Source organism: Corvus moneduloides, chromosome 19 (assembly GCF_009650955.1).
Source record: "Corvus moneduloides isolate bCorMon1 chromosome 19, bCorMon1.pri, whole genome shotgun sequence".
In the NCBI taxonomy this organism is placed as follows: Eukaryota; Metazoa; Chordata; class Aves; order Passeriformes; family Corvidae; genus Corvus; species Corvus moneduloides.
Window position 1 is genome coordinate 8973391 of NC_045494.1, and position 21300 is coordinate 8994690.

General features: G+C 45.4%; 1 protein-coding gene across 4 annotated transcripts in view; it reads right to left on the reverse strand.

The window, feature by feature from the left end:
* Nucleotides 1-21300, reverse strand: part of LOC116453505 (T-cell antigen CD7-like) — a 26290-nt gene continuing 4990 nt past the window's right edge. The window contains exons 3-15 of one of the 4 annotated variants that reach the window (XM_032129041.1): nucleotides 19469-19629; nucleotides 18461-18778; nucleotides 16481-16624; nucleotides 15685-15807; nucleotides 14124-14499; nucleotides 10379-10742; nucleotides 9031-9363; nucleotides 8827-8936; nucleotides 7704-7827; nucleotides 6572-6910; nucleotides 4716-5057; nucleotides 3251-3357; nucleotides 1298-1582 (exon numbers count right to left, since the gene is read on the reverse strand). In XM_032129041.1, the coding sequence (XP_031984932.1) occupies nucleotides 1472-1582; nucleotides 3251-3357; nucleotides 4716-5057; nucleotides 6572-6910; nucleotides 7704-7776 (972 nt within the window). In that variant the 5' untranslated portion in view covers nucleotides 7777-7827; nucleotides 8827-8936; nucleotides 9031-9363; ... (4 more) ...; nucleotides 18461-18778; nucleotides 19469-19629 and the 3' untranslated portion in view covers nucleotides 1298-1471. Of the gene's footprint in view, nucleotides 1583-3250; nucleotides 3358-4715; nucleotides 5058-6571; nucleotides 6911-7703; nucleotides 7828-8826; nucleotides 8937-9030; nucleotides 10743-14123; nucleotides 14500-15684; nucleotides 15808-16480; nucleotides 16625-18460; nucleotides 18779-19468; nucleotides 19630-21300 lie in introns of all 4 variants that reach the window. The other 3 variants (XM_032129039.1, XM_032129043.1, XM_032129040.1) reach the window with 3 other exon arrangements.

A 21300-nucleotide genomic window follows, 5' to 3' on the forward strand; every position in this document is an offset into this window, starting at 1 on the left:
TTAAAAGAAACATCCATTTATTTGCAAGATATATGAAACAGGTTTTAATATATGTATGAAAATATCAAGGAACTGTACAAAGCCCCATCACAAACACAATTTATTCAGGTCTGGCCGTGTGAGGACAGCACCTCTTTGCTCACAGGGTGAACCTGCACCAGCCACCCCCCAGTGAGGGGATTTTTCCCTCAGGTCTGGTGCACAGCATTTCATGAGGGATATTCGGAAGGAAATGGGCTATCCTGAGGGGCAGGAGTGTCCTGGCAAGCTGGGATCTTGTCAGAGCATTGTCAGAGAATTTTCCTCTGTGCCTGGCTCTGCTCCAGCTATGCACTCATCAAAGATAAACTGACCCTAATCCCTCAAAAAAATAAACAATTACATCAATAGAGAGAAACTGTCGTCAGCAGCCACAAGTCACCCCCATCAATCCTGCCCTGTATCAAGGCAATCCAGCATTCCTTTGTGGAACATTATTGACTTTCCACAGTGGCCCCAACACTACAAAACCAAAACACCCCTGGAGGAGGCCGAACCCTTCCTCAGCCCAGCTCCCACAGCCACCTGTTCTATAAACTGTTACTAAACCAAATTTAGCCTCTTCTTGCCTGATGTGAGTTTTGATAAATCCCTTTGGTAAGAAGGGGTTTTAGATCAGCCCCACCCGTGCCCAGGTTGGAATGCAGGCATTGGCTTTACCCCAGATGATTTCATCTTGTGTTGTACAGTGTGGAGTCACTGACCTGGAGAAACACATCCTGCTGAGACAGCACATCACAAACATTTTTGCTGTCCCAAGAAGCCACCAGGACTCAGTTTTAGTCATCAGTCATGCCAGTAGCTCTGACAGAGGCAGTAAATTAAAATCTACACTTGATTGTGTTTTTGTGGGACTGTCATGACCTCGGAGCAAGTGAGCCCACACGGATCCAGCACTACACTCATGATGCACCCTGCCACGTTTCTGAAGTTTCTTCAAAACAGATTTCCCTGCTGTAACTCTTGAGTAGTTTTAGCTGCCTGAGCTCTTGGGCAGGCCCCGAGGATCCATGAGAGAGCTGGAATCCAGGCCTGTGTGGATCCATTGCAAACTATTGAACAGACCTGTGTGGTCTTCCTGAGCACTTACCAAAGCTCAGAACCAGACCTCCCCATCCATCCCACTTGCCCAGAAAGGGTTATTGGTCAAAGAAACAAGCCCATATGTTTCATTTAGCCCCAAAATGCTGCTTTTTCACACTGAACTGCACACACATGTCCAGGGTACCTGCATTTCGCTACATTTTCTGTACATCACAAAAAAAAAAATCAAAAAAAGTAGAAAGAGCCTTGGAAATGAGGTTTTTCTTCGCACTGAAGAAGGTAGGTGATAGCAATTTCAGTTCAGCTACTACATCAGCTGGTGAAAGCAGCTCTCAGAGCCGCCTGTAAGGGAAAGGTCAATGTACATATGGTCCCAGCTGGCAGAAGTTTATTCACCTCTGCTGTAGGTGTTGGTTCTGACCAGTGTGCTACGTCTGGAATTGTAGGACATGTCTTCATATACCACATTGGGCTTTTTCTTCTGGAAATATTTCTTCACCTGCAAAACAAAGAAAACAGCCATTCAAAACAGAGCCTGGAAAGACCTCAACTGAGGAGTTGTTTTCCATCTCAGGAGTCCATCTACATCATCTATTGGAAGAGGAAATGTACTTTAAAATTCCTCTCACGACCCTGTGAGGTCTTAGAGGACCAAGTGGAAATTATCAGCTTATTTATTTAACTTTCTTTTAAGTCAGCATCTGCCTATCTCAACGCAGGTGCTTTTGCTCACAAGTACAAGTTGAACGCTCTACCCCCCATGCCTTCATGAAATTACAATGGGTGCTCTGATATATCATAGCTTCACAGCAGATTTTCAGCTTTAAGCATCTCCTCTTTCTTTCCCCTCAGGTTTTCAGCTCTTCACAGCACTAAAAGGGTTAATCTCACCCAGGCCTTGCAGCTGGAATGAAGCTTATCGCTGTTGCTCACATGATCTTTGCTGGACAGCAGGGCAGCTTCAGCTGAATCTTGGCTGCACTGGAGAGGGGGAGCCGAGCTGCTCCGGCTGCCCACAGCAGGGATAAGGGGGAGTTCCACGGATGGAACAGGGCCCATTGGCTCCAGGATGGCCGTGGCCCAGCCTGGCCTGGCCCGAGCAGGGCCTGGGCCGGGCCCGCTGCCCCCCACACGGGGCCTGCAGCCACCTGTCCCAGCGCCGGAAACGAGACAGAGAGGCTCTGCCTCGGGGTTTCCTATTCTTAAGTGTGGATCACAGAGGCGGTCACAACTTTAAGTGGCTTAAAGAATTGTCCATATTCAAACTGGCCAGCTGATAGGTTCTGTCAGGTCCCAGATGAAGCTGTAAGCACCCCTTAGCAAGGACATCACTTCTGGGACTATGCTTGCTAACCCATGACAGAGTCTGATGCAATTTCACTAAAAGTTCCCTCAAGAGTTGGATGGAGCTCTAGCTCTGACATAAATAAGGCTCATTCTTAGACTGGTAGCACAAGACACCAGTTCCCACTGGGCTTTGACAGAATTATGTTGCACTACTGGTTTTTAGCAGTGCTGGATCCACACGTGGAGGGATGAGACAGGAGCCTGTGAACCATACACTTCATTTTCAGTAATCTTTATGGAACAGAAGGATTTATCAGAGACAATTTCTGGGCACTTTCTGCAGTATATGAATAGAAATAATCCCAGTAAAGGAAAAAAAATGTAAGAAAGGTTTTTTTCTAGAACGGGGCAATTTTTTTTTCTCCTAGTGCTACTTTCAGACATCAGGCTATTTTACGAGTTTTTGTTGCCCTTGTGTCCCCCTCCAAGTGTTCTCTTACATCTCTTACAAGCTTGCTATGTACAGCTCCAGTCCCAATTCACATAAAAAAAATTTAAAAAGCAAGCAAAACAGAACAGCGAGGGGCTTTGTTCCAAGAGACACACACAACACATGGCTGTGTCAACCACACAGCTCACGTGAGGTTTGTTATCAAAAGATAAACAATACCTCATTGACAAAGGGTTACAGAAATACAAGATACCATGTTAGCTGCCAACAGTTTACAGCTGGAAGATATTAAACAAGGGAAAATAGGAGAGCAATAGGAAGCCACAATTGCTTAGGTTTTTCAGATATTTGCTTGACTCAGTCACTATTTAAAAATAACATCGGTTTGCTCCACCAGGCACAGTTTTGCTGTGGTGACAGTGTACTTACATCCACACGGTACAAGGTGCAGCACACCAGGGCACAGAACAGCAGTGCCACCACGGCAATAAGGGCATACAAACCCCAGGAGCTCTTCTTGCATGCCTGCTCCACTTCTGCATGTAAAATTACAGCAGTATTATTATAAATACAAAGAGGCAGAATTTTATTTTTATTCTGAAAAAAAAAATTTTACAGGTTAATCAAAATTTTGGATATCAACAGCTACAGAGCCATGTTTGTCATCCCATTAATATTCTCACTGCCATTTCCTGTGCTCTTCCAGAGGCTGGGGATGGCTGCAGGTGGCATCTGCAGCACTTTACAAAGATGTAGCTTCCCCACCACTGAGCAGAAGTGGACCACACACTCCTAATGGGAGCAGAAAATGTTTTCCTGCAGTGTCGCTGCAACCCTAAGGGCTCTGAATTATCCAAGAGCCAGGTTGGTGAGAGGTACAGACAGAAGCAGGAGGATGCTGTGGTATGAAGCACGCTGAGCAGAATAATGCTGGTGGAAAGGGTTTCAACTCTCTAAAACCTCAATTATTCCATATCTGAATAACACACTAATTAATAATCACCCCCCTGCTTTTTTGTGCTGTCATTTCCCCCACCTCACTTTACTGAGTTGTTGCCCCAGCTGTGGGTGGTGGCACAGAATGGGACCACAGTTGCCTTTGCAGACTGCAGGAAAATCCTTTGCAACTCTCTGGGGCTTTGTAAACCTTATTTTAGAAAAGCATCAGCAAAGCCCAATGCACAGGGTTAAATTGCACCAGTAACATCAAAATCAAGCACTATGTTGCTGGTTCAGACTTCAGCTTAGCAAATGGGTACAGCACCATCCTGCAGGAAAATAAAAAAACCTCTTTGGAGCACAGAAAAGTAAAACCCCATCTTTGGTGCACATAAAAATCAACTCCCCTCTTGGGAACACAAAAAAAACCCAAACCCCCTCTTTGCAGCACGTGCTCACAGAGTGCTCAGTGTGTGACAAGGGTACATGAGAACACCTCTGCTGTGGTCTGTAGTGCTTGAAGCAAGTGCCTGAGGACTTGTTTTGTGGTCCCTGATGTGATCTATTTTTAAACACAAGACTTGCTAGAGGGAATGGTTTCTAAAAGTCATTTATGTCATGTTAAGGTCAAGGAATTGTTGCTAAAAATACTTATTCATATCCTAAAACTGACAGATTTCACACAGTGAAGTGTTTGTTATCTTATTTTGGCCTTTTTTTCTTTTTCTAAGATGCAGGATTATGGCAAGGTCTGAATACCCCTCTGGTTGTACGAGGCAGGTAGAAACACAGAGTGTTTCTGTGTCCAAGCTCAACAGGGCACAAAGGAGCTTGAGCCCACTCTCCAAATTTACCCAGGTTTGCCTGTCCTGACTGAAGTTCAGAAAGCTTTCTGTCCACTTTTTGCACTACAACACAATAGTTATTTATGATTAAATAAGCAAAAGGGCCATACCTTTAACCAACACCATGGTGCCACTCGATGAGAGCAGAGGGGAATTTGTCACCTCCTCAGCACAGACATAGTTATCACTGTCATCCTCCTGCAGGTCATGTAGAGTTATCACCGTTCTATTTCCTACCTGTGAATACTCCAAGCGACTCATAAAGGCAGGAGAAACCCTTGATCTGTTGAGCTTTGACCCATGCAGAACTATGGCAGGTTGCACGTGAGTCCTGAGCAAGTAGAACCCCTCAGCTTCAGGTGAGCTTTTCAACACACAGGTGATCCTGACAGACTGGCCTTGCTCAGGGTTGGCATAAAGTGGTGACTGCTCCAGAGCCCTGCTGGATTTAGCTAAAACCAGAGAGATTAGTGGCTATCACATGCTTAACATGGTGCATTTTAACTGGGGAGCAAGGGCAGAGGTCACAGACAGAAAGAACAGAGCATAGAAGTTTAGATAAAATGAATTTTTAAACATGCTTTGAGAAGAACGATATATTTTAGTACACCCTGGCATATCTTCCTGCCTCAGGATCTGAAAGTAGGACTGACCAACAGGTTTGGCTGTTTGCAAAGGGTCTGCATCTACCTAAAAAATGACCTATACTGACCTCCTCTAAGGGAATACAGCCTGATCAGCATGTCCTTGAGCCATGCATCATTGTTTGCTTTCTCAAGTGAGATGAAGCCATAGAGGGACCTGGGGGCTACTGGTCTGGATCAAATCATACAGTGTGTGTCCCATCCATGATGAAAACGGTCTATGAGAATGGAGTGGTTATTAATGACTCACTGTCCAGCTGGAAAGACATTCCACTGAGCTCCTCTGAGGACAGGACTTGTTCCTTTTAACATTATCATTAAAGTGGATAAGGGAGTGAGGACAGAATTTATCAAGTTTGTAAAGGGAAGATTGTAAGCATTTCAGAGAAGAGGATCAGAGTCAAAAAGACATATAAAGCAATTTAGTAAAATAATTTGGAGAGACAATACACAATAAAGAAGATGTGATTCATTTGAGAAAACACAGCCAAGAAGTTCGGAAGGAGAAGCCTAAGGGAGGAGATGATAATCCTTCATGGATATAAATTACTATTGCTGATCAGCAATCAATTAGATTTCACATATCTAGGGGACAGGAAAGGAAGAAAGCCCTGTAAGCTTTGGGAAAGATGTTTCAGGTTAGAAGGTCTCATTGGAAGGACGGGTACAAAGAGGAATAAACTGCCCACTGAATAGTGTGGGCTCAACTCTCATCTAATGGGAAAAAAAAAAAAGACAAAAAAATTGTTCCCCCAAGCAGAAATATCTGCCAAAAGGAGTGCTTCTGCCCATTCATCAACTCCTCACTAACAAGAGAAAAAACCCTTTACCCACTCATGCCCAGCTTGCAGACCCTGCATAGCACCAGCTTCCCAATTATTACCAATTTGTCATTTAAGACGAATTAGTAAAAACAAAAGAGACTTGCGAAAACCACTACCAAAAAAAAAAGCCCCTCTTTGCTCTGCTGGTTGTTTATAAAGGTTTGACAGGTTGTTTTAGAAAGAGCTGTGGGACCTCACTGCTTCCAAACTGCTGCAGCAACCTATGACTCATATGAAAATCTGTAGCTGTGATTAAAAAGTCACAAATTAATGTTCTAGGGTGGTTTGGGGTTTTTTTAGTACCATACTATCTAATGTGTTTTCTTCATTGTTTCAAGAAGAAACACCCACACTTTCCTTCAAATCTGTACATGACCTGAGCAGACATGGAAAAAGTTCTGCCAGACTTGCCCTCCCATTGTGTTTTCTTCCAATCTTTGATTTAAAATATAGATCTGCATTTACTAATTCATGACATAAAAGGTGGAATTGCAATACCTTTGAGCACCACTATGGTTGTCTTCCCATATAGGTCTTTGTGACGGTCATTGATTTTAACCATCTCAGAGCATACATAGATTTTGGGATCAGATTCCTGTAACCTCTGCAGAGTTATCCTGAAATTCTCCCCTTCCTTTGAATACTCGGTGCGATTAGCAAAGGCAGGATTGACTTTTGGAGATTCGTCCTTGGGAACATATATCACATTGAGATTCTGTCTGATAGCTCTCAAGTACATTCCCACTTGATTTTGTGAATCATTCATTGGACAAGTTACGCTGATGGAGTCTCCTTCCCAAGCACTGATAACATCTGCTGACTGTTCATTTCCTCCTCCTAAAAATAAGAAATGCAATTGAAATTGTAATATCTGAGTTCCTCTTGGTCTGTTCATACCAAAGCAGGTTTCAAAATCAACACCTCCGTCCACAGAACCTCTCTGTAAGAGTGGGCCTCAGTTTCCCTGTGCTGGACATGTCATTTCTGGGCTGCCCTGGCACCTGTAGTGCCCTTCATGCCCATTGACCTGAGCAACTCAGCACCTTCCCAAGCTTCAGAGGCCTTGGCAAAAAAGGGGCTGCTGTCCCTCACTCAGAAAATGTAGTTCTCTCTTAGATTCCCAGCATGATCCTATTGGTTCTCAAAATACAAACTTCGCTAAACTCAGCCTGATACTTGGAGCTGGTTTCACATCTAACTCAGGAATTTAAAAGTAAGAGAAAGTGGCAGAAAATGGAAGAAAATACATTTTTCTCTTGTCTTTTAAAAGAAGCATTTAAATAACATCAGGGAACTGGATAATACAGAATCTCAGCAAGAGGGCTGCAGAAGGTGTAAGCCCAATCTATTCTAAGAAACAAAGATATATAAATATATAATGAGATCCTTGGAGTTCTCCATTGTCCCCAATATCCAAAGAAACTGAACAGTGAGTACTTGTGCAATGAACAGTGAGAAATAGAGAGATCAGATGGGAAACACCTAAAAGAAGCTACATCATAAACAAGGGAAGAAAAATTAAATAGAGAGCATTGCATGTCTAAGACAAACATAGCTTAGAGAAGGTTGGAAAAAAAGAAAAGAAAATACTGAAATGTAAGAAATATAAGAGCATCGATGTTGTACGTACTGTCCTGGGCAGGGAAGCACGGGAGAAGCAGAAGAAAGAGGGAGGCACTTGGGAGACACGACATCCACAGCATCTCCAAAGTTCTTTTTAGTTGTTCCCTCAGTCTGACCGATGAGTTAAAGTCCTGAGGAGAGAGTCGTAAGCCCCAGGTTGGGCTGCTGTCTTCCAGCTACATGAGCTGTCTACTGAAAAAAGTCAGCAGAGTTTTGCTTTTGCCTTTGTATCACAGTGATTGTGATAGAGGGGGAAAAGCTATGGCTCTGGGAGGTGCATCTGGGGTTCTTCACACTTAAACCACCCCTGGTTTCCTGCTTCTGAGCAACCCCCAGCCCACAGGGCTGCAGTAGAAAGTTGTCTATGGGGAGCACCTACCTCCCCTTGGAAGGCAACTGAGAAAGGGGAGGCTCAAATTTGCTCTTCACAGTGACAAAGTCATGCAGTTTTCCCCCGGTTGTGGCCTCCCTGAAATGCAGGGGCTTGGTACAATCAGTTCAGTTTGTCAGGGCTCCCATGGGCTTAGATTGGTGGGTGCAGATGCAAAAGTCTTGGCTTTGTAAGGAGCAAGATGAGAGGTGCTCCACTGCTTCAGGAAAACACTCAATTCTTACACAAGCCCTGCACACAAAGCAGCAGATTTGATCTGCATCTTGGCAATGACAATGTGATTAATTCTCAAGCAGGAGGAGCTGGAGTTCCTTCAGCAAACACCAGCCACTCACACCCAGCTTCCCCCCAGATCACACTCGACTCACAAACCAGCCCACCTGAGATCACCGGCAGGAGAAAGAGGATTTGACAGGAAATCTGTAGAGCCCTAACAAGGCCTTTTGATCCTGTTGCTAAAAGGATCTATTTGAGGAAACATCACTACCTGAAACTCTCAGGCTTTTCCTTCTCCCTTAACTTCATTGCAATGCCAAGACAATAAATAATTCCAATCTTTACCAAGACAATAAAGCCTTTTCCACCATAGCAATGTACTCTCTCAAAGTGAAAATTAAACTTGCAGCCCAGAAAGCCAACTGTATTCTACAGATCTACTTAACAAGTAGAAGGAGCAACAATTTCTAAGAGAACAGATTGTCTCTAAGACAGGAGCACTTAAAGAAGACAGAGTGAGTACCTCACACGTTGTTTGTGTCCAAGGAAGCCTTCAGGCCTCTCCCATTCCCTTCTCCAAGTGCCTGCACAGCCTTTCCCCACCCCAGCTCGTTCAGCTCCTCTTCCAGAGCCCTGAGCAAGAGATGAGAAAGTCACTTGGATCCTGGAGAAAAAGCAGGATACTGGCTCCTTCCTTCTTTAAGATGTAATTAGATGTAATTAGAACCTAATTACATGCATTTGGACTTTAAATTTAGCGTGCAGGTCAGCAATGTCACTGAATGTTGGACACCAGGCAAGTCCATGCTGCTGTGTGGCACACTGCAGTGAGAAAACATGGAAAAAACCAATCGCACTCCCAAAAACTTGCCAGGAACCTGCTCAGAAGTACCTGGGCAGTCACCCTGTCCCTCTAGGTACTCCAGCAGCCATGTGAACCGACGGGATTTGAGATCTGCTCCGCAGTCTGGCACTGCCTGGCCCTGCAAGGGCTCCCAGGCTCTGTAAGATCAGGTCCTGTCAGCACAGGGTACAGGTAAGATCTGCTGCTTTCTTCTCCCTGTTTTGGGTGGGGTGTTTTGGGGTGGCAAGGAGGCAGATCAAACTGTCCAAGTAGATTTTAACTCTCAGCAAATGCAGCACGAAGTTACAACAGGAGGGTGACCTGGAGAGCGCCTGACCCTCTCCTTTCCCCTCTTCCTACAATCCTAGATCTCTCCACAGAGCCATAAGATCTTTGCCTCCACTTGGCCACTGCCTTTGACACACAGAACAACCTTTGTTTTTTCTTTACCACCCTGGGCAAGCTGTCCCCCAGCCAGTCACAAGCAGCAGTCCCAGCCCTGGGCTGCCATAGACTGGAGATGGATCTGAGAGCAGCAATGCTTCCCCCCAGCCCACCCTTTCACCAAGCTGCTCTCTCCCCCCCCGGCTCTCAGCACAGTCTTTTTAACAAGGGCTTCACAGGGAGCTTCTGTTCCAAACAAACCTGTGCCAGTCACAGCCACTCGGGATCGCTGCACATTCACAGGGACTAAAAGCAGCCCCTGGGAGCAGACATCTCATAGGCTGCTGCTGGCTGGGCTGAGCTGCCCAGCTCACCCCGAGCTGACCCACCACCCATTGCACCCTTCCCTGCCATCTGAAACAACCTGGGATTCCTCCTGGAAAATTAACCTGCTGTTTTGAAAGAAAATCATGTCGGACTTCTGATCAATCAGTTCATAAAGAAACCAAAAGAAGCCCAGTGCATGATGTCATCTCTGAGTGCATGGCACCAGATATCCTCTGATGTGCAGATAAGGGAGCAAATATTAGTGCCACTCCCCTGCCTGGAGGCACAGAGGGCTGTGACAGTGACAGCAGTCACTCGACCCCAGCCCAAGGTACCTCAGCACACAGCATCTGCCTTAGGAGACAGCAGCCCTTTGCCCCCCGTGAATCCACACCTACCCTTTTTCTCTGGGGCATCATCTGCTGATCCTGGTTCTTCACTGCAAGTGGTCTCAAAGAACAGCCAGAAACTGGGGAAAAGGAAATGCACTGCACTCCCTGTCTGTGAGCTGAATCCTTACCTGTGCAGAACAAGCAGGCAGCCCTGTGCACGCACTGTTGCACTCCAGCACCCATCTCAGAGACCTCCTTACAGAAACTGGAAGGGCCTGTGCCGGTGCTGTCGGAGCTTTCTGCATCTCTGGCTGCTCTGAGCCCTTGGCACCCCTCAGCTGTGAGATATTCAGCAGAAACCCTTGAACTTACTAGACAAGAATCTAAGTATTTCAGGGAATGGTTATTTACTAACGCCACATCTTTGTCAAATGGACCACTGTGAGAAAGAGCTGCCCAGCAATTAAATGTTCATTTTCTGAAGCATTCATTGAGCAAGTTATGCTGATGGAGTCTCCTTCCCAAGCACTGATAACTGTTCTCTTGCTTCACCTAAAAAAAAGAAATGCATTGAAATTGTAATATCTGAGTTCCTCTTGGTCTGTTCATACCAAAGCAGGTTTCAAAATCAACACCTCCGTCCACAGAACCTCTCTGTAAGAGTGGGCCTCAGTTTCCCTGTGCTGGACATGTCATTTCTGGGCTGCCCCGGCACCTGTAGTGCCCTTCATGCCCATTGACCTGAGCAACTCAGCACCTTCCCAAGCTTCAGAGGCCTTGGCAAAAAAGGGGCTGCTGTCCCTCACTCAGAAAATGTAGTTCTCTCTTAGATTCCCAGCATGATCCTATTGGTTCCCAAAATACAAACTTCGCTAAACTCAGCCTGATACTTGGAGCTGGTTTCACATCTAACTCAGGAATTTAAAAGTAAGAGAAAGTGGCAGAAAATGGAAGAAAATATATTTTTCTCTTGTCTTTTTAAAGAAAGGAGCATTTAATAACATCAGGGAACTGTGTAACGGAGCCTCTCGGGAAAAGGTCTGCAGAAAGTGTAAGTCCAGTCTATCCTAAGAAACAAAGGTAGAGAAATGTATAAGGAGACCCTTGGAGTTCTCCAATGACCCCAACAGCCAAAAAAACTGAACAAGAAGTACTTGCGTAATGAACAGTGAGGAACAGAGGGATCAAATGGGAAATGCATGTTCAGAGCTAATGTTTGAGATTTCTTAAAATATCCCTGGCAAGGGGATCAACAAGCATCAGATTTGTTATTAAGCGACAGCACGACAAGGTTCATTGGCAAGGTTCACTCTACTATTTACAAGATGTTTAAGGCAAACAAAATCCAGTTAATCAAAACAGAAATTAACTGACTAGTCTTGTGTGCATGTGTGTTCAGGTACGTGTGACAAAAGGACAGTGAGGGCACTCACTAAAACCTTAACAGCACTCAACAGTACTGAAATTATACCTTAAATGTAACAATTTAGCAAAGGAATAACAGTTAACAGCATTTAAAACTTTATAACTTATATTAAAGTTACTGACAGGCCTAACTTACTTATCTATCTAAGGTACTTAAACATCAAAGAGAGCAGCATTTCTCCCATATTTGCCAGAGCATCTGCACACAGATATAAAGAGTCAGTGCAAGGAACCTGTCAGAAATTCCCCTCAGAGGCAGAGAAATGCTCACTCCAGATCCTTTTGCATCTCCCCAAGGGGTGACAGTTGGGCCTTGACGAGTGGCAGGATCGGCCCAGGATCCGTCGTTGTTTGGGATCCCCCGAGAGCAGCAAACGGGAGAGATCCCGGCTCAGAGAGGCCCCACTCCGAGGGAGGTTCTGGTGGAGCTGCTGCAGCCCAGCAGAGCTCCAAGGGTCTCGTTTTGCACCGCTGTTTGTAGGGCCACAAGAGATGGACTTTAGTCACAACAACCTTTCATCCGGGCCCCGCTTCAGACTGGCACAACTCCTTTGGAAGTGGGAGAAGAGGGACGTTGTGCCATTCAGGCAAGAAAAATCATTTCCAAGGCTGTTCCTAAAGAAACCAGGAGCTCCTTGGACAGCAGCAGTGCCTGGAGCAGCTAGTGTTTCTGATAAACTCCAGAGGAGCAGAGCCAGGGGCTGCTCATCAAGGCCAAGGCCTAACCAGCATCTCTCAGATCGAAGCATGGCCTGGAAAAGGAGGGGTTCACCACCACACAACGAGTAGCCAGTGCTTAAGACAGTTTTATTGTGATTATGATGACACCTCAAATGAAACAACAGCTACCAAATGATGGCTTTTGGTGAGGCAGTCCCCTTAGTATCATCTGTCATTTTTTTTTATTTTGTAAGACAAAAGAAGATGATCTTTAAGATCCCCTCCAACACAAACCATTCCATGATCCTCTGATTAAAAATATTCACCTCTATGTGTATATTCAATAGCAAAATGCACTTGCTGAGGACAGACACCGCCTGAAAGCAAGTTCTCACTGCTTTCCCTGAGATGTGGCACCTTTGGTGTGCACCAGCACAACACGGCCCCAGAGGGGCAAAGTGGAACAGTTGGTAGTGATGTCCCCAGATATCACAGTCTGCATAATCACCCGTAGGAAGAAGAGATGTGAAGGAAAGAGTGTTTGAGTGAGACATAAAGATCAGTCTGTGACTTGTGTCTCCTGACTGATCTCACTGAGGTGCCCATGTAACCTTTAATCTCAAAATATGCCCAGTTCTCTGGCCCCAACTGCTGTTACAGAGTGAAAATTAAATGTACACATCACTAAACCTGAATACCTCAAGTTAATACAATGTGATCCAAAGAAACCTTCCTCACTTCTTTTACACACCTCTTCTCTGTCAAAAGCTTCCAGCAGTTTTGTTGTGGGAAAAAAAAATGGAAGTGCAATTGTGAGAAAATACTGCATAAAGAGGAAGAGTCTTTTTCCTCCTTGGTTCATCCATAGTCTGGTCTTTTTACTTTCACTTTTGATTTATTGACTAAACATAACAGTCCTCATGATAAAACAGTTCACAACTGGATCATCAACACCACAGACTCAGTAAATACCTAGAAGCCTTGGAATACCTGGATTGTCATCCCTTCAGGAAGGTTTGATTCCATTCCACCACATTAAAATGGAAAATTTGCATCAAATCAGTTGAGAGCTGAGTAAAAACTGTGAGTTAAAAGTGTGAGTGTGAAGCCCTGAGGGGGAAAAACCCCACCAACCCGTAAGAGCATTGGTCTCCTTTGCCAAACAAAAGGTAAATTTAAGCACAGAGGCCCTTCTATCTTTTTTACGGTAATTATTAAAATTATTTAGATCTTTTACATTAAGAACTTTTCCTTTTAGATTTGACTGTAGCAGAGTTCAAGAGTGAAACATGTCCTACATCCCTTGGGATTTCCTGCTGGAAGTTTCAGCCACAGGTTTATGGGGAACTAAACCATGGAAAAATGATTCAGCAAACATTCACATTGCTTCAGGAATTTGCTTTTCTGCTTGTGCTACCACTGATTTTCACTCAACAGCCCTGATACTAAATTAGATCCAATGCAAAAGCAGAGGATTTATTCCAATCAAGTGGGAATGGGGAATCATTTCAAGATACCAACTACCCAGTGAGGATTCCTGTAGGGCCGTATTCATCACACACCGTCTAAACTTGCCTAATTTGTCAGGAAGATTGATACCAGAGTTCTGTTCAGCCTGGGGGAGGCCAAGGCCTCTGTGATCCAAGGCCATTCCTGAGGGAGCTGGACACAGCCTCCCATCCACACCTGCACAGGAACAAACACACAGAGATGTCCTCAGCCTGCAGGTAGGGGCAAAATCAAATGTCTGGTGAAAAGACCAAACCGTTCTAGTTCAATGAACCAGCCACCTGTGCAAAAGGCTTTTGTGAATCCAGAGATGACCTGAGAATTAAAAAATACACACACCTGGGTGCATTTCAGAGCAGTTCACACTTTCAGTCACAGAGAGAATTCAGCTGGTTTCAGCCTGTGCTGCTGAGTCAGCCACACACCCTGGGGTGGCTGCTGTCTGCAGCCAAGCACCAGGAGGGGATGTGAGCTCCTGGTGCTGCTTGTCCTGCTCACAAAGGCCTGGAGCTGGATAAGAGCCTCAATCCTTGGGGAAGGCGTGGATGTGGTGAAGGTGCATTTGTGAAAACAGGACTATTTGTGAATACAAGAGCAGGAGTTCACATGGAAAATCAGTCTGTTTTTCAGGTGGCTGCTGTACATGACAAGAGTGGAGGGTCCTGCTGGCAGAGTGGTATTTCTCTCTCAGGATCCTGTCTGTCTTGCCTAGAAGCTGCAGAAATGAAGGAAAAATATCTGTGAGGCCACCAAAGAAACTGTAGATTCCAGTTAGAATTATAATCCAAATACCTGTGTTTGGACTTGGAAACCTGGAGTGTGAAGTCCTCCAGGCAACCCCCCTCTCCCATCTGCTACTGGGCCACCTCTTGCTCCACAAGGGGGGCAGCTTCATGGCCATGAACGTGGGTTGAAGGCTCTGCTGAGACCCTGCCCTGGTGCTGTGACCCTTCAGCCTTAGAGGGGCTATAGGAAAGACCTGAGACATCACTGGATGTTGCACCCCAGGGTAGGGCCTCAGGGCAGTCACCAGTGGTAAATTTTTTTTACCCCTCACACCCATATATCCATTAATCTTTTGATGTAACAACAACAGGGAGACTGGTTGTGTGTTGTCTTTGCTGGGCTTTGCAAGCTTGTGCAACTCCTCCTGAAACAAATTCAGACTTGGAAAATTAATCCTTTGACTCTCAGAAAGAAACAACCAACGTCACTTCCTAGGGGATGGACTAAGTAACAGAGGAGTCTCAGCCTCGGGCACACACGGTGCCAAAAACACTGGAGCCACGTGGACACAGGATCGAGGGGGAAACCGTATGGCAGAGTCACGGGGTGTCTGTAGAAGTCTCCACAGAGCCCATCCCAGCTCTTTCCATGCATATTGGTTTGCAAAACAAACTTCCCCCTTGGATGCATTTAGGGAAGTATTCTTTCTTAAATGAAAGCTGGCTCTCCAGTGGGCAGGGCTGAGAGAGGGAACCACTTTCCTGAGGGCCCTGCCAGCCCATCCCTGGATGTCCATCAGTCTCCTGGCTGGGACACGTCTCTGCCAGGGAAGCTGCACAGCAATGCTGCAGTCTGGGACTGCTCCAAGGAACAGGATCCATGGAGGGAAGGCTGAGCCCTGCAGTCAACTTGGCCCTGCCAGCACTTCCCCCTCGTTTCAGGAGGGAGCAGTGAGGAAATTCCTTCTGTGCTTATTTTTCATAACAAAGCCACCAGATGGGCACCATCACAGCAGCCATGGGAGGGGAGCTCATTCCAGCTGCTGGCCCAGTGAAGATCCTTAAGAACTGCATGAACAACACACTGGAGAGGAGATCCAGGAGGAAAACCCTTTATGCTTTTTCCACTGCCAGGTGTGGCACCCACAGGGAACACACAATTTGCCAGACTGTACCTTGGCCGCGCCGGTGCCAAAAGTAGCAATACATGGTGCACATTCCTGTGAGAAACGCAAGGAAGGCAACTGTGAACAAGATGCCAAAGTTGTTCATTTGGCTGGTGGGACATTCAGGATTACCTGCAGAGAAGAAGAAAAGAGAGAATCCAAGTGAAGCAAGCAGGACTGCCAAGCCATGAGCTGCCTCATAAGCACCACACAAAGGAACTTTGTGCTGTGCAATGCACCCAGCAACAGCTGATACAGAGAGAAGGACCTGGTGAAGGACACAACAATGAGCCTCTGGCTTGGGATATCTTCAAGAAGGTACCTGCCACAATGCTGACTTTATCAACATTCAAAGCCAATTCTTGACACCCCACCACAACAGATACCTTTTAGCATCAATCTCATCTCAAATAACGAACAACAAGGTGCATGAGACCCATTCTTGATGAAGGGTTCAAGGGCCAATGAGGAAATCCCCTTTGACTGGTTTTTAAAGATCTGTTTGTCCATGACCTGGGGAAGACAACAGGGATTTCTACCATGAAAGAAATTTGAACATAAAAATGCCTGTATGTGACAAATGCCCTCTTAGTCTGAAGGCAAAGTCTCATTTGTCACTTACTGGTAAGGGGAATTCTTGGGAATTTGTTGCACACCCATCATGTACCCCCTTCCCTCAGCATCCCTGTGTTCAGAACATCTGCCACCCATGTAAAACTCTGTTCACGTGCAGCTCTCTGGACAAACCCCTCTCAAAGCAAAAGGCAAACCAACACGTGAAGAGATTGATCTAGAATTCCCTCACCAGGGATGTCATCTGTTGGGTTTCTGGTTTCTGCAGGTTTCATTTCAGGGTAGCACTTCAGGGCAGGGTTGTGTTTCCAGACATCTGTCTCTGCTTCACAGCAAATTTTATTCTCCTCAGTACTGATGTTACCTCTTCCATTTTCTGAGAAAGATGAAAGGTAAAAGAAGTTTTGATTATAAATATGGATCATGTAGATCTTCAATGAAAGGTTTAAAATGTTGAAGAATTCAATAGATTTAAAAAGTGAATCATGTAGCACAAAAGTTGAAGATTGCTAGGATTGCTACAAATTGGAGATGTTTCATTCCCCAACAATTCACATCAACCATTGTCATTAGATTTTCTTCTCACTAAAGTTGATGAATTGTTCTGGGAATCAAGAATGGAAATATTTGAAGATGGTAAGAAACTTTTCACATTTAATTAAGAATAATAATAAAAAAAAAATCTGTAAAAATCTTATCATCACCTTTATGCAATAAAAATATATTCAAAACATAACTATTACAAAATTTTGCAGCTTCCTTTTATCCACAGGAACCAAAGAAGAGGAACAAACAAGTCCAGTAGCTGAGTAAATCTCTAAGACCCTGGAGTGCATCTCCTACCAACCCTGCATCCCACTGGGCCATAATATAACTTACTCTTCTTCTAAGATAATCTGGAAAACTCCTTCCTATCTTCACCTACACATCTACCCCTTCCTCTCTCAAGGGATACAGGCATCCCTGTCAGCAGCAATTTCCAGATTTCACTGTGGATGTTTTAGTGTCACCCAAGTTTTACACAGTAGTGACAGCATGTAGATATTTTACAGTGGTGAGCATAAATACAGGAGAGGAATTGATTCTGGTGGCCAGAAATTAAATACATGAGGAATTCTTAGGCTGAACAAAGGCATACAAAGGCTGAGAATTAAAATTAGAAAGGATGCTCTAAGTCCAACAGCAGAGGTGACAAAAGCTGCTCTCAGAGAACCAACTACAGCCAGAAATGTCACTGACTTGGATGGAGCTCAACTAAGTTACACCTCTGCAAGTTTTGCCTCCTGGAGCCATTTGCTCCATGCACTGACAGGTGTTTGAACCTCTGATTTTGGCAGTTTTGTGGGGAAGCTGGAAAGATGCTCCTGGGTGTTTATTGATTTGGACAGAAGAGCAGCACAGAGCAGCTCTTGAGGCTGGACCTGGGTCTGGCTGTGTTCTGGCAGAAGTGGGATTCACACACTGCAAACTGGCACAGAATTTCACCTTGGGAATTGCTGTTGCAAAAAAACAACAACAACAAAAGTACCTTTATAAATCATAGAGTAACGTGCTTATCTGTATCTCTCCCAGTGTAGTTGTAAGCAGTGTGTGACCTGAGAGAACTTTTGTGAATTACTTTATGACTTCTTTTCACAGAAGTTAGCTCACTTGATGCCATGATGATTTTTTGCCTTTTCTTTTATATCCCTTTTATACCTTTCTACAACTTCTGTATTCTTAGTCCTTTTTGCCTACATTCTTGGACTTGTTTGTTAAGCTAGGAGACAAAACTCCTTAGAAGCCTCGTAGTTAGGGATGAGTGGGCCCAGACCCCAAGGTCCTCTCCAGAACACATTCTGTAAACTCAGATAGAACCATCCAGGGGAAGGTTCCTTGGGGAGGGGGGCTCATTCCAGCCTCTCACTGGGGAATCTTTGATAGATCTGCTAATTAGTAACACCTCTAATGTTATACCTGATCTTTTAGGGGTGGGCAATGCGGGGTGCATGGAGGTGCATTCGACCTGGGTGTAGCACACCTAGGGATCTTTAAAATAAATACCAAGGTAAAATCCTTTTTTCTTTCTAACCCTGTTTGACTCTTGATTTTAAGACCAGGAAAAGGCATCAACTCATAAAACTCACTGTCAGCTCAAATACAGAAGAGTTCAGTTTCCTACCCACAAAGATGTTTTCCATCAGTTAATAACCAGGCTCCCAGCAAAGCATACCTTTAGAATTCAAGATCCCACATGAGTGTCCTGCTCCCCCAGATTTTTCCCAGACGATGCCAAAAATTCCTTCAGGAAAAGACTTTGCTTGCTTAAAGCACGCAAGGATGTGTGTTTCGGTGGTCACTATCTCAATGACTCCATTTGAAAATGACATGGTTTGTGTTTCAGCGATTTTTTCAAAGTTTTCAAAACTGATTGCCCTAGCTTGGCATGTGCTGCTCTCACAGTCCTTACAGTGGTAGACTGTCACAATTGTGTTGCCAGAGGAAGAGTCCTTTGTTCCCTTGGCAGGATCATCACTGGACATGGCAATATCTAAATCAGAAAAAACAAAGAAAACAACATTTTCTACCAGTTTTCTCCCCAGAGGCTTAATGTCAGAGAACAGGATGAGTTTTGGTGGAAAAGCCCAGTCCCGGCTTAGGAGACACTGTCTGCCAATGCATACATTTTATACAGTATTGGGGCCGGTGCCCAGATAATTTCTGGGGGAGCAATACCATAGAATTCCCCCACAGCTTCCACTGTTTTTTTTAACTGGGAAGCTGGCAGCTTGGGAAGTGAGTTGAAAGACATTCTTCTTGCTGAGCTCATCTATTCTTGTTCTCTTTCCTTCCCAAGCTCCTTGGCACAATCCCCCTAGGTGTCCCTCCAACACACTGCCAGATCCCAAGACCACTGAAGTTCAGAGCTGAGCTGCCAGACTGCCCACTCTGGGTGCAGTGTCCCAGGTTTCCTCTCAGACTCTCCTGGGAAAGGGTCAGTCCTGTGGGAGAGGACTCGCCTCATCTGATATCAGACAGACCCAAACAGACACCCCTCCCAAAAGAGGTGACTGTGACAGGCCAAACACATCAGCCTTCAGCTCCTTAATTTCTCTTCTCACCTCAGAGGTTTTGTGGTCTTGGTTTTAACTGGGCACAGCTGAGCTTTCTCCTAACAGTTCAGAGGTTTTGAGCTACTGCTGTGCAGGGAAAAGCACCGAGGTCAAACACAGAGACTCACTTGGACGGGGAGCAGCAAGAGCCAGGAGCAGGAAACCCAAGTGCAGGATGTGGGGAGAATCCATGGGGATGCCTAGGGGCTCAGCTCCAGCAGGGCTGCAGCTCTCCCAGATCCTCCCAGTGCCAGGGCAGGCTCAGCAGGCTCCTCCCTCAGTCTTCTCCCTGTTGGGACATTAAAGGCACTTCTTAGCACCCTGTCTCTGTTCTCTTTGTCCAGACAAAAAGAAAACAGCTCCCAGGCCAAGTGCCAGACAGCTGCTTCCAGCCCAGGCCACCACGATGGGAGCAAGGCAGAGGAACCCTCACACTGCTCAGCTGCTACTGCACTCTGCAAGGGCCAAGCTCACACCCCTTTCCACCTCTGGCTCAACCACAGCAGTAGGAGACACAAGGTCTTTCTGCAGGGAGAGGGGAAATCCCTCCTGAGCCTGTTGGGCGGGTGCCCAGATCCTCTGGGCTCCTCAAGGCAATGGCCCTGCACATACCCCTCAGTAAGAGCAGCAAATAACAGCTTGAATTGTTGTCACTTCCAAAACACACCAAAAAATTAACTAAGGAAGATAAATTATGCTGACTGAATGTTTCACTTGGCCTAAGATGAAATATTTATTGTCAAATCAAATTATATTTTTAATTTAGGAGATCTGATGGGAACCAGCTGTTCAAGTCAAATGAACAAACAAACAATAACTTGATATTTCTTTTCAAAACATCCTCGGATTTTGTCAGAAGTTCATCATCAACCATTTAAATAAAACTGCCACGACTTTGTGATGTATGTTTTAGTAAAATACTTGCCAAATAAGAAAAAACTATAGAAAATTCATCTAACTTTCCTCACCAGACTAGCTCTGGAAAATGCAAACTGCTTTTTTCTTGGGAGCTTTTCATCAAAAGCTTTCACTAAAACTACTTTTTTGCTGTCACTACCTGAGAGGCACCTTGAGGAGATTTCCAAATTAATTGTGCACTAATTCCTAGTTATACCTTCAGCAGAAGTTAATAAATGCTTATCTGTCATGGTCTGTGCTTGTGGTGACTGGTGAACATACATTACAAGGGACAGAGGGACAGTAAGACAAGTCCCTAGTACCCCAAGAACCACTTCATGTTAGGGTGACCAGAAAGGCTTCTCCCAGGATGCTTGTTCTGTTCTGTTAGTCTATCCCAGTTTGGAGTCCCCGGTTGGCTGTCAGCCTCTACCCCTCATCACCCCCCCAGAGCTCCCCATTGGTTCCCCGTTCCCTGGTCCTGCCTTTTCCCCACCCCCGGATAAAACTGTGAGCTTCGGGATCACGTTCATGTTTGCCCCTGTAACCTTCAGCAGTGTAGCAGCAATAAATGCTCCTGCCAGAACCCATGCAAATGCCCCTCTTGACCCTTTGCTACTGACTATAATACTGAACCCACCTGTGTTTCTGTGGGTGCACGTGGGACCTCATGGAGCAAAGCAGGAAGAGTATTAGTGCTGATCTAGATCTGTTGAGAGTTCCACCCCATTTCCCAGAAATAGGTCATCTAGGAGAAACACAACCTGCAGGACACGCCCTCTCTGGCTGCCTACAAGTACAGAGCCAGTTCTTGAGACCAGCTGCAAAATTTCCCATGGAATAAAACCAGGGACACCTCAGGCTCTCGTCACCCCTATGCAAGATGCAAATCCAGGGAATGCTGGACAGAGCCGGGCTCCTGGCACTGCTACACACGCACCCTCCGAGGAGTGATCCATCCTCTTCCACCACCACGTGAGGGAACTGTTTGTGCACAGAGCTCCTGCTCACCTGGACAGTCCTGCAAGGATTTCCTCTGGCCCCACCAAGTATTAACAACAAT